The sequence below is a fragment of the Emiliania huxleyi genome (assembly GCF_000372725.1).
Source record: "Emiliania huxleyi CCMP1516 unplaced genomic scaffold EMIHUscaffold_90, whole genome shotgun sequence".
Lineage (NCBI taxonomy): Eukaryota > Haptophyta > Isochrysidales > Noelaerhabdaceae > Emiliania > Emiliania huxleyi.
In genome coordinates this window covers 284,077-295,866 of record NW_005195300.1, presented here as the reverse complement: position 1 = coordinate 295,866, position 11,790 = coordinate 284,077, and the positions used below count along the sequence as shown (strand labels likewise).

General features: G+C 66.8%; 4 protein-coding genes across 4 annotated transcripts in view; 1 reads left to right on the top strand and 3 right to left on the bottom strand.

Annotated features, from left to right (window-relative positions):
• The window catches only part of EMIHUDRAFT_453702 (hypothetical protein), a gene marked incomplete at its 5' end in the record, with an annotated part of 1,816 nt that extends 332 nt beyond the window's left edge, over positions 1-1,484 (bottom strand). The window contains 3 exons of the mRNA XM_005757542.1: positions 339-796; positions 891-1,275; positions 1,459-1,484. Of these exons, the coding sequence (XP_005757599.1) occupies positions 339-796; positions 891-1,275; positions 1,459-1,484 (869 nt within the window). The remainder of the gene's footprint in view (positions 1-338; positions 797-890; positions 1,276-1,458) is intronic.
• A 222-nt stretch (positions 1,485-1,706) lies between these two features.
• On the bottom strand, positions 1,707-4,446 carry EMIHUDRAFT_54121 (hypothetical protein; the record flags this gene model as incomplete). The annotated part of the gene is made up of 7 exons (XM_005757541.1): positions 1,707-1,835; positions 2,061-2,124; positions 2,251-2,365; positions 2,768-2,830; positions 3,672-3,789; positions 3,870-4,080; positions 4,136-4,446. Coding segments are annotated over 7 exons (1,011 nt in total), but the record flags the coding sequence as incomplete, so codon positions are not given.
• A 751-nt stretch (positions 4,447-5,197) lies between these two features.
• EMIHUDRAFT_220284 (Hypothetical protein) lies at positions 5,198-7,869 on the top strand (the record flags this gene model as incomplete). Its single annotated transcript, XM_005757540.1, has 2 exons — positions 5,198-5,374; positions 7,552-7,869. The coding sequence occupies 2 exons, from the start codon at positions 5,198-5,200 to the stop codon at positions 7,867-7,869; spliced, it is 495 nt and encodes a 164-aa protein (XP_005757597.1).
• Positions 7,870-9,571: 1,702 nt separating this feature from the next.
• Positions 9,572-10,509, bottom strand: PGK_2 (phosphoglycerate kinase; the record flags this gene model as incomplete). Its single annotated transcript, XM_005757539.1, has 2 exons — positions 9,572-9,679; positions 10,039-10,509. 2 exons carry the CDS (start codon positions 10,507-10,509, stop codon positions 9,572-9,574), a joined length of 579 nt encoding a protein of 192 aa, XP_005757596.1.
• Between the last annotated feature and the right edge of the window lie 1,281 nt (positions 10,510-11,790).

Here is an 11,790-nt window from a genome sequence, read left to right as displayed (position 1 = left end):
TTGGGGGGGACCCCCCCCCCTTTGGGTTCCCCCCTTCTACTTTTTTTAAAAAAAAAGGGGGGTTTAATAAAAAAGGGGTCTTCTTCTGGGGATTTTTGGGGTCCGCCCCCCCACAGGGGGGGGGGATAAAAAAGCGGAACATTTTTCCCCCCCTTTTTTTGAACTTGGGGGGGGGTCCCCCCCCCCGGTGGGCCCCCGTCCGTTGGTTTTTAAAAAAAGCGGGCGGGCAGTAAAAGGAGGAGAAATTTCCCCCCCCCCCCCCCCCCGGGGGGGAGTTTCCTTCCCCCCCCCCCCGGGGCCGGGCAGCAAGCCCCCCCCCCCCCCTCTCGCGCGCGCACTTGAGCAGCTCCTCGCGCGGGTCCTCGTTCTGGAAGGCGGCGATCTTGTCCTTTGTGCCGGTGAGGCCGGACGTGCCTCCAGACATGGTCGCGAGCAGCGCCTGCTGGTAGCCGACGCTGAGCTTGCCGTTGTGGCCCGGACCGGTCAGCACCTGCTCCGGCTTCCGCGACTTGAGCGGGTCCGCGCGGTCCTTCTGGCGCTTCTTGCGGTGGTCGTCGTTCTCCTCGCGGTACATTGGCAGCGCGTGCGGCGTGATGATCTGCATCGCCTTTGAGAACCCCTCGCCCGAGTAGGAGAGCATCCCGCGCTTGGGCGCCGCCTTGACGGAGCAGAAGAGGGCGCCCTTCTCGGAGACGGTCGGGTCATACAGCGTGTACGCCTTGCCGTCGGCGTTTCCGATCACGATCTGGTTGAGCCGCGGGTGCCACAGCAGCGGCACCACGCTCGCGCCGTCAACCTCCAGCGTCGCGATCCGGCTCAGCGTGCGTCGAGAAGAAGGCGAGCGTCGGCTTGGCGCCCGAGCCGCGCTTGACGGACGTGCCCGTGACTACCTCCACCGAGCCGTCGGGCGAGAAGTCGCACCCCGTCATCGGCAGCAGCGCAGGCAAGTCGCCCCACGCGGCGAGCGGCGCGTCGAGCCGCCTCGTGTCCCACAGCTTGAGGCACCCATCCGTCGAGCGGGAGGCGAACGTGACGCCGTCCCTCCGCCAGGTGAGGCTCGAGATGTCCTCTCCCGCCGCATGGGCCGCGCGCGCCGCCGACGTCGGCTTGCTGATGTCTGCGATGTACTCGGAGCGCGGCGTGGCGCGCATCGCCAGCTGCACGGGCTGGTACGGCTTGGCGCGCATCTCCCACAGCTGGATCGAGCCGTCGCGGCCGGCCGACAGGATCGCGCTGCCGTCCCGCACGCTAGCTCGTTCACCGTCTGCCACGCCACTGCGGTGTGGAGAACTGCCGGAAGTTCCTTTCTTTTATATACCTGAGGGAGAAGGGGGCTGGGGGGGGGGGGGGTCATAACAAACGATCAATTTCCTGCGTAACGGTCCAGTGCCTTCCCAGTCGTGTTTGTTGTAAAATTCTCTTCTGACTATCCTCGTCGACTGTCCGTGGCTGCGTGACCCGGGGTTGCCTGGACAGCACAGCATACCAGCACCCCCGACTCCCCTCCTGCCCTCACAATGGAAATCAGATCTCACACGTCGACGACTAGCCGTGACTAGTCAGTTCAAGTGCGCCGCAGGCCCACAGCTCCCTTACTCAGTCCTCTCCCCTCTGCTCTCCGCCCCCGCCTTCTCCGGCCGCTCGCCCGCTCGCTCGCCCCTCCTCCTCAGCCTCTCCTTGGCCTTCTCCTTTGACGACGCCTCTGCCAGCTGGCCGCACCCGGCATCGATGTCGATGCCGCGGCGCACGCGCACGGTCGCAGGGATGCCGCTCCGACCCAGCACCTCCACAAACTCCCTCGCGTCGGGCAGGCTCGCGGGCGCCCCGTCGAAGCCCTGCGAGGAGGCAACGGTAATCGGGGTGGACGTTGAGGTTGACGAGGCCACCCGAGATTGCCCGAGATTGCCCGAGATTGCCCGAAGTCGCCCGAGGTCGCCCGAAGTCGCCCGAGGTCGCCCGAGGTCGCCCGAGGTCGCCCGAGGCCACCCGAGGCCACCCGAGGTCGCCCGAGGTCGCCCGAGGTCGCCCGAGATTGCCCGAGATTGCCCGAGATTGCAGACCTGCGTCGGGTTGAGCGGGATGAGGTTGACGTGGCATTTGAGGCCCCGCAGCAGCTTGCCGAGCCTACTGAAAGAAAACATTGAAACAAGAAGACCTCGGGGTGCCCCGCAGCAGCTTGCCGCGCCGACGCGCGGTCGCGGCGTCGTCGTTCCGCCCGGCGATCAGCGCCTACAAAAAGAGAAAAAACACAGCGTGCGCAAGCAAGAACAGAGCAAGAAAGCGACGGCGTCGCTCCGCGCGGCGATCGGCGCCCATTCGAACGTGAGGCGCCGGCCGCTGCGCTCCACGTAGTAGTGGCACGCGCCTACAAAAAGAAAACACGCCGGCGTGAAAAAAGAAACCGCTGCGCCCCACGTAGTAGTGTGGCACGCGCCAATCCTCCCATCCCTCCCTTGGGTTGCGTGTTTTCTTTCTTTCTTTCTTTCTTTTACGCGCCAATCAGCTCGTCGAGGTCGTGCCGTCGGTTGACGGGCCTACGTGCTGAAGACGCCACCCTCAGGGCGGGAGATATGGGGAGATATGGGGAGATATGGGGAGATATGGGGAGATATGGGGAGATATGGGCAGCCTACGTGCTGGATACGCCACCCTCAGGGCGGGAGATATGGGGAGATATGGGGAGATATGGGGAGATATGGGCAGCCTACGTGCTGAGTACGCCACCTCAGGGCGGGAAGAGAGTGTGTTCAGAGCATCGCGTGAATACAACGGAGAAGACTACAGCGGAGTGCGCGTCCTCTCGGGCGCTGGTTGGGAGACATGAGTCCGTCTTCCGCTTCTAGGTTGACGGGCATGATGGCGGAGCGCGCGACGTCGTCGGCCTCGTGCAGCGAGATTGCGAGCCTGCGGGGAGATGTGGGGAGATGTGGGGAGATATGGGGCCTCGTGCAGCGAGATTGCGAGCCTGCGCGCTGAATAGGCCGACATCAGGGCGGGAGGACGGTAGTACGGTCTTGTGCAGCGTATTGAGAGCACCGCGCGAATACAACGGAGAGGAAGAGAGTGGATGCAGCAGAAAACAGCGGAGTGCTGGTTGGGGCACAAGAATACGTATTCCGCTTCTAGGGCCCGAGATATGGGGAGAGATGGGGAGAGATGGGGAGAGATGGGGAGAGATGGGGAGAGATGGGGAGAGATGGGGAGAGATGGGGAGAGATGGGGAGAGATGGGGAGAGATGGGGAGAGATGGGGAGAGATGGGGAGATATGGGGAGATATGTCCGCTTCTAGGATTGCGAGCCCGACCTCGAGCCCCTCCTCCGCAAACCGCCTAGAGACCGAAGACGGCGAGGCCTCCCGCGTGAAGAAGAAGAAGAAGAAGAAGAAGAAGAAGAAAGGAGAGAGAGTGGAAGAGGAGAAGGAGAGAGAGATGGAGAAAGAGAAGAAGAAGGAGGAGAAGAAGGAGGGGCTGCAGAGGGGCCGTATCGTTGATCACGGTGGGAGCGTCTTGGCCACAGCAGACTTAGCCCGCATAAGAGGCTCCCGCCGATCTTAGACCGCGTGTGCACCCCGGCGTGCCAGGGCACACTTAGACCCGCCAAGCCTCGAGGCTCAGAACTAGAGTGATTAGAGAATTCGACTGCAGAGGGGAGCAGAGGCTGCCAATCCAACTCCCGATGCAATCTCGGGGAATCTCGGGGGATCTGCGCCGGATCTGAGGCGCGAGGCCGACCGTCGAGACTGTGACGTGGCGTGCGCCGATGCCGAGCTCGTCCATGATGCGCCTACTCTCGGGGAATCTCGGGGAATCTCGGGGGAATCAGCGCGCCGACTCCCGAGCTCGCCCATGATGCGCCGCGCTGCGCCGACGACGGCGTCGTAGTTGCGGAACGGCTCGCCCATGCCCATGAAGACGACGTTGCTCAGCCGCTCGCCCCGCGCGCGCAGCTCGGAGGAGAAGCGCGCGGCCTGCTCGAAGATCTCCGCCTCGCTGAGGTCTCGCCGGAAGCCCATCTGCCCGGTCGCGCAGAAGGTGCAGCCCATCGCGCAGCCCACCTGCGACGAGATGCACGCGGTGCGCCTGAAGCAGAAAACGCGCCGCCTCTAAGAGAGGAACCACGCTGCGAGATTGCGACGAGATGCAGGCGGCGCTCCGCCGGTCGTCATACGGCATCAGCACCGACTCGATGAGCGACCCGTCGTGGCAGCGCCAGAGGCGCTTCTGCGTCCCGTCCTTGGACTGCTGCTCGAACTCGACCCCCAGTTCGCCCAGCGTGGCGTGCTCCCGCAATCTGGCGCGCAGCGCCTTTGGCAGCGTGTGCATCGCGTCGATGTCGCCCGCCGGAGCGTCGCCGTAGAGGCAGTCGCGGATCTGCTTGAGGCGGAACTTCGGCTGGCCCCAGTCCTTGAGCACGGCCTCGAGCTGCTCGTCGCGCAGGCCGTACAGGTTGGCCTTGCGCTCGCCGCCCGCGGCCGACATGGTGGTCAGCGCCCTCGCCAGTCGGAGCCGCGCCGCGGGCGGCGGCGGCATCGGCAGCGCGGACGCGCGCGCGGCCAAGGCCGCGAGGATCGCGCTGGAGTGCCGCGCACCCATGGTTGGGCCGTAAACGGGGGACTCGTTGTCGAGCGGCGGCGGCGCGAGCCCGAGGCGAGCCTAGCGAAAAAGAATTCTTCCCGAACTCATGGAATTAAGTGCCTCGCCGTCCTCGCAGGAGTCGCTTAGGCGGCTCCCGTGGTGTACCTGTGTTAGTGCTGCGCGAAATTTCAGGCTTCTTTTTCACGGAAAGTGAGGTGTGGCGGCCACCCTCAGCATCGAGGTGCGCCAAACCACTTCGGCGGCGCGCGCTCCCCTGCGCGTCTGTGGCACCCTCCAGGCCCTCACGGAAGAGGCACACGACGGTGCCATCGCGGGCCTTATACACCGCCCGCCGCCGGCCCAGGCGCGGAGCGTTACGGCGGACCTCCTTCAAACCCCAGGACGGAGGCGCTGAGCGAGATTCTGGGCTGCACGCGCGCGCATGGCTGCTGCGAGAGCTCGGAGGCGGAGCTTGCTCGACGAGAGCTGCTCGAGCTCATCACTGCACCCGACGTTGACGTTGGTGGCGCGATCAAGCTCTTTCTTCGCAGCCTCGCACCTCTTCTCTCCTTGTCTTCCCGTCGCACGGCTGTCGCAGGAAAGGCAAATGACTCGGGTGAGGATGCGTCAGCACGAGTACTATTTCATCGTGCAGCGCAGGCTGGCTCGCCACTACTGTTGGCTGGAGCTCCTCTCCCGCCCGACGTCGGTGCTGGCGCATGACAGGCGACCACTGTATGCATCGTGCGCCTTCCTGTGTCGGTCTCAGCGCGGCGAGGGCGACGAGGCCGCGCCTCCAGTGCGGCGCGGGGTCCTGGTCGCGTCCGAGCCACGTCCACGCCCCGGGTGTCACACCCGGAGTTGGCGTACACATAACTCAGGGCCACATTCTTCCTGTCGCCCCCCCCCGCAGCACTCCAAGGTGCCAAGAGAAACAAACCCCAAGATTTACGACGTCGGAAGAGAGAACTTTGCGGCAAAATGATGCTCGGCAGCCTTCCCCAAGCGGTGTGGACAGCGGCCGGGCAAGGCGACGAGGCGGCGCTGCTGTCGTGGCTCGAAAGCGGCGGGCGGGTCAATGCGACTTGCATGCTCTGCGATGTGAGCGGCGTCACCGCGCTGATGCTCGCCGCCCAGGAGGGCCACGAGCGGGCGGTCGAGCTGCTGCTTCAGCGCGGCGCGGATGCCAACCTGCAGGACAGCGCCGGCCGCACCGCGCTGAATCACGCCGCCCTCAACGGCCACGAGCGGGTGGTCGAGCTGCTGCTTCAGCGTGGCGCTGAGGTCGACATGCAGGATCGCAATGGCTGGACCGCGCTGATTCACTCCGCCAGCAAAGGCCACGAGCGAGTGGTCGACGTGTTGTTCGAGCGCAGCGCGGAGATCAACCTGCAGGACAGCATCGGCGGCACCGCGCTGATGGGCGCCGCCTACTACGGCCATGCGCGGGTGGTCGACATGCTGCTTCAGCGCGGCGCGGAGGTCAACCTGCAAAAGAGCGACGGCGTCACCGCGCTGATGCTCGCTGCCCAGCACGAGCGGGTGGTCGAGCTGCTGCTTGAGTGCGGCGCGATTGCCAACCTGCAGAAGAGCGACGGCGGCACCGCGCTGATGATCGCCGCCAGCCAAGGCCACGAGCGGGTGATCGACATGCTACTTCAGTACGGCGCGGAGATCAACAAGCAGAACAGGTGCGGCGTCACCGCACTGGTGTACGCCGCCCAGCACGCCCACGAGCGAGTGGTCGAGCTGCTGCTTCAGCGCGGCGCGGATGCCAACCTGCAGAAGAGCAATGGCAACACCGCGCTGATGGCCGCCGCCCAGAAGGGCCACGAGCGGGTGGTCGAGCTGTTGCTGCGGCACGGCGCGGAGATCAACCTGCAGGACAGCGACGGCTTCACCGCGCTGGTGCTCGCCGCCCTCTTCAACCACCCCGCCACCGTGCGCCTCCTGCTGCGGGCGGGCGCGGATACAAAGCTGCGCTCTGAGAATGGCGAGTCCGCGCTGCAGCTGGCCAAGGAGGAGGGCCACGCCGAGTGCGTCGAGGCCTTCCGGCAGCACATCGCGGAGGTGACTGCGAGCCGGCGCGAGGCGGCGGCGGGCGGCGGCGCGGGCGGCGCTTCCTTGGGCGAGGCGGCGGCGGGAGCGAGGGCCGCGACCTCTTCCGACTCACTGGGCAGCCTACCCAAAGAGGCGATGGACGCGGCCTTCCAAGGCGAAGCGGCGGCGGTGCTGGCGTGGCTTGGCAGCGGCGGGCAGGTCAATGCGACTTGCCGGGTGGGCAACGGGAGCGGCATCACCGCGCTGATGCTCGCCGCCGGCAGCGGCCACGAGCGGGTGGTCGAGCTGCTGCTTCGGCGCGGCGCGGATGTCAACCAGCAGAACAGCAACGGCAGCACCGCGCTGATCCTCGCCGCCAGCAAAGGCCGCGAGCGGGTGGTCGAGCTGCTGCTGCAGCGCGGCGCGGAGGTCGACAAGCAGAGCAGCTACGGCGGCACCGCGCTGATGGCCGCCGCCGTCAACGGCCACCCCGCCATTGTGCGCCTCCTGCTGCGGGCGGGCGCGGGTACGACGGCGTGCGATGCGGGCGGCTGGACGGCGCTGCAGTTGGCCCAAAGCAAGCGCCACAGCGAGTGCGTGCGCGCCCTCGAGAAGCGCACGACGGCAGCGCAGGCAGCGGCGAAGGAGGCAGCGCAGGCAGCGGCGAGGGCGGTGGAGAGTGCGGCGGCAGAAGCGGAGGCGGCGCGGCATGCCGAGGCGCTGCTGGCGGAGGAGGAGGCGGAGAGGGAGGCGGGGCGCGCCAAGGAGAGCAAGAAGGGGAAGAAGAAGAAGAAGAAGGGGAGGGGTGGCGGCGTAGGCGCTGGGCCGTCGCGGGAGCCCGAGGATGAGGCGGAAGATGCGGGAGAGGGCGAGGCGGCGGCGGCGGTAGAGGAGGCGGAGCTGGCGGCGGCGCTCGAGCAGAGCGCGAGGCTGGAGGGAGCGAGGCCGGTGGTGGAGGAGCGGACGCTTGTCGCTGCGACCGAGGGCGGCTCGCCGTCGGCTGCAGAGGCGCCGGCTGCGAAGGAGGAGGAGCCGCCGGCCGACTTCATCTGCCCGATCACGACCGAGATCATGGTCGAGCCAGTCGTGGCGGCCGACGGGCAGTCGTACGAGCGGACGGCGATCGAGCGCTGGCTCGCGACCAAGTCGACGAGCCCGCTGACCGGCGGCGAGCTCGAGCATAGCATCTTAATCCCGAACCACAATTTGCGCCGGACGATTCGAGAGTGGCAGGAGGCGCGGACGGCACTTTGAGCCCCCAGCGCGCCGCGGTGTGGGCGACCTGGGCTCGCTGCGCGCCCTCCTCTCCAGGCGGCGGACACGCAGCACATCGCTCACGGCCCAGCTCGACGCGCGGCTCGAGATCGCGACGCAGGACACGCTGCTGACTTGGGCGGCGCGCCACGGGCAAGCCGAGGCGGTGCGGCTGCTCCTCGGCGCCAGCGCGGCGGTCAACCAAGCCAAGGCGGACGGCGCCACGCCGCTGTACGTCGCGTGCCAGGAGGGCCAGCTCGAGTGCGTGCGGCTGCTTCTCGAGTCCAGCGCGGCGGTCAACCAAGCCAAGGACGACGGCGCCACGCCGCTGTACGTCGCGTGCCAGAACGGCCACTTGGAGTGCACCAGGCTGCTCCTCGAGGCCAGCGCGGCGGTCAATCAAGCCGCGAACAGGAAGGGCAGATCGAGTGCGCCCAGCTGCTTATCGAGGCCAGCGCTTCAGTCGACCAGGCCGATGAGCAAGGCACCACGCCGCTGTACATCGCGTGCCAGGAGGGCCACCTCGAGATCATCCGGCTGCTTCTCGAGGCTGGCGCATCCGTCAGCCAAGCCCGCAACAACGGCTCCACGCCGCTGTTCATGGCGTGCCTGCAGGGCCACGTCGAGTGCGCCCGGCTGCTTCTCGAGTCGGGCGCGGCGGTCAACCAGGCTGCTTCTCGCGGCGGGCGCGGCGATCAGCCAAGCACGCAACGATTGCATCACCCCGCTGCTCATGGCGTGCCAGGAGGGCCACCTCGAATGCGTCCGACTGCTGCTCGAGACTGGCGCGGCGGTCAACCAAGCCCGCAACAACTGCACTACGCCGCTGTCCTTGGTATGCGAGACCGGCCACCTCGAGGTCGCCAAGCTCCTCTCCTCCTACGGCGCCTCCCGCGCCGCAACGCCCTTCGGCACGCCCGAGCAGTTTGCAAACCGCTTTGGCCACGCCGACCTCGCCGCCTGGCTGGTCGCCAGCCGCGGCTGGACGCCGCTCGCGCACCTTGAGACCCTCACCGCCGCCCGCGCGCTCTCCCTGCTGCGCAGCGGCGCAAGCTTGCACGAGGGCGAGCCGACGCCGCTGATTCGGCGGGCGGCGGCGCCGTGGTCGCCGGCAAGCCACTCGCTCTTCCCCGCGGCGGCGCGCGCGCGGGCGGCGCTCCTCGTCCTCTCGCTCTACGAGATCCATGAGTGGCACCGTCTCGACTCGGCTGGACCCACGAACGGCATCGCGGCGCTCGACTTTAGCGCGTGCGTGCTGCGCTTCGCGATCACGCGCGAGACACAGTAGCGTGGCGCCCGTCGCGCTTCCGCGCGCGGGGGCGCGAGGCGGCAAGAAGAGAGTCGGCCGCAGTTCTCGATCTCGTCTCCGTTTTTCACGTGAAGTCACTTTTTGCTCGCCTTCCCCGTGTTGCGTGACTGGTGACTCTGATCTCTGTGCGATTTCGGGCCCGGGGTTGTCCGTTTACGTGACAGTCACTTTCGGGCGTGTGATCGACGCGGGCTCGATGTCGAATCGCATATGACGGTCGGCGGCGGCCGCCAGCGGGGCGAAAATCACAATTCTATCAAAGGCACACCAAAACAGCGTGTGCGGTGTGCCCCTTCACACAGCATGGGGCGGGGGACGTAGCCGCGCCGCCGCAAGTTTCACGGGCGGCGCGGGCGCACTGTGCACAGCAGCGTGGAGGGTGGTGCAGCGCCTCTAGGCCTCCTGGAGCGCCGCGACGCCGGGCAGCACCTTGCCCTCGAGCAGCTCGAGCGAGGCGCCGCCGCCGGTCGAGATGTGAGACATCTTCTCCGCGAGGCCCGCCTGGGGGGGGGACGTGTCGGGGACGTGTTGGGGACGTGTCGGGGACGTGTCGTGGACGTGTCGTGGACGTGTCGGGGATGTGACGTGTCGTGGACGTGTCGTGGCGTGTGTCGTGGGCGTGTCGTGGGGTGGACACGCCGGGGACCGCCGGCAGGGAAGGGAGAGGGAGCAGAGGGAGGAGGAGGAGAGGAGCAGGGGGGGAGGCAGGAGGGAGAGGGAGGAGGAGCGGGCGTGGAGCAGGCTTGCGCGGGCGGGCGGCGGTGGAGAGTGGGAGGCGGGGAGGGCGGCAGCGGCGAAGGAGGTGGAGGGCTCGGTGGCGGCGGCGAGGGAGGCCGCGGACGCGTGGGTTGTCGTGTCACAGGAGGCGGTGGGTGGTGGTCGCGGCGGGAGAGGAAGGGCTGGGTGCGGGGCGCCTTGACGCCGTCGCCGATGCAGTCGGGGGCCATGACGACGTCCTTGCCGAGCAGCTCAGAGAGGCGCGGCGCGACGGGGCCGAGCGAGAACTTGTCCTCCGGGCCCGACTTGGGCCGGCCCAGGTGCGACGAGAGCAGCACCTTTGCGCCCTTCTCGACGAGGTACTTGACGGTCGGCACCGACGCGCGGATGCGGGTGTCGTCGGTGATGGTCTTGCCGTCGAGCGGGACGTTGAGATCGCAGCGGACGAGCACCTTCTTGCCCTTCAGGTCAGCCTCGGACAGGTCGCCCACCGACTTCTTGGCCATCTCGATGTTGCACGAGCGCGAGATCGAGCGCATCGGCGCCGCGCCGATGGTGAGCGCCTCGGCGCCGCCGAAGAGAGCGAGAGCGAGCGTGGCAGTCTTGGCGACCATTGTTTCTGCGGTGGGAACGGGGTGTGTGGTAAGTCGCGCAGGTCGAGACCGGAGGCGGAGAATCACAGAGGAACCTCGGTGTGTGGGATTCGCTGAGCTGCTCTCTCCAATGAAGGGGAACGCAGCGCGCCAAAACAGGCGCGCGCAGCGCGCCCAGGGGCGCCGCAGGCGCCCCAAGCGGCGCGGGCGCCGACCGCCGTCGCGGACCCAGTAGAGCTAGATGGTCCCACAGGATGCGCCCTTAGCTCTGAGCTCGTCCTAGAAGCGGATATTTAGCGTGCGTAGGGTGCCACACACAAAAAAAAGGTGCCACAGGACCCAAAAGAAAACAGCTTCCCGGCTCAAACAGGGACGCACGAGGCAAATCTGATGTTGGAGTGTTTCAATAGGAGCGAGGCCTCTTCCGTTGGGGGACCGAGTGACTAGAGAATCGGCCTTCGGCCACCAGATCGCGCTCTCTCCGCCCGACGGCGCCGAGGCGCGCCCGGACTGGCGCGCACTGGCAAAAGAAAACAGAGAGCCGAAGCGTGGCAAAACAAACGGAGCCGCGTTTGGCAAAACAGAAAACAGCCACGCCGAACGTACCAAACGTAGAGCCGAGCGGAAGGAAGCCGGGGAAGATGAATGACTTCGAGGAGGACGAACCAGTGGAAATCCAGTTGTCAGATGTCACGACGCATCCGAAGGGGACCCCAGCGCCGGCATCATCCCTCTGGGCCGGCGCGGGGCCCCCCGGAGGCACCGTGCGCCGCGCCGCAGTGCGGAAACGGGGCTCCGGCTCCGTTAGTCTCCGTTAGCACCAACTTCCCGATTAAGTACGGTTAAGTAGAGGGCAGATTTGGAAAGATCTCGAGGAGTACATACAGATAGACCCTCCAACCATCAGAAAACTCCGACCTGATCGGTCGTACTGACCGCCGACAGATCACTCCAGACAGCAGACAGGCCGACGTCTGCACGCGGCCGGCCGGGCGAGAGGCTTGACACGATCCGACCCTGCGACCCTGACGCTGCTGCTCTAGCTATCAGCCATGCACTGCTGACTGCTGCCACAATGTGCGACCTGTGCTGGCCCACTTGGCGGCCTTCCCGGTCAGTGGTGAGGCGCAGTTCAGAGCTGTCGATGGCGCGATGCCGCACTGGTCCCACATTGGTGACACGATACCACCAAGTTTGCCGGTCCAAGAGAGAGGCACCGGCGCTGTCCTGAGAAGGTGCGTGGTCCCTCTTGACTGCCCATGCGCGCGAGGCTGTGTAGGCATAGCCTCGAGAGTGCCAGCA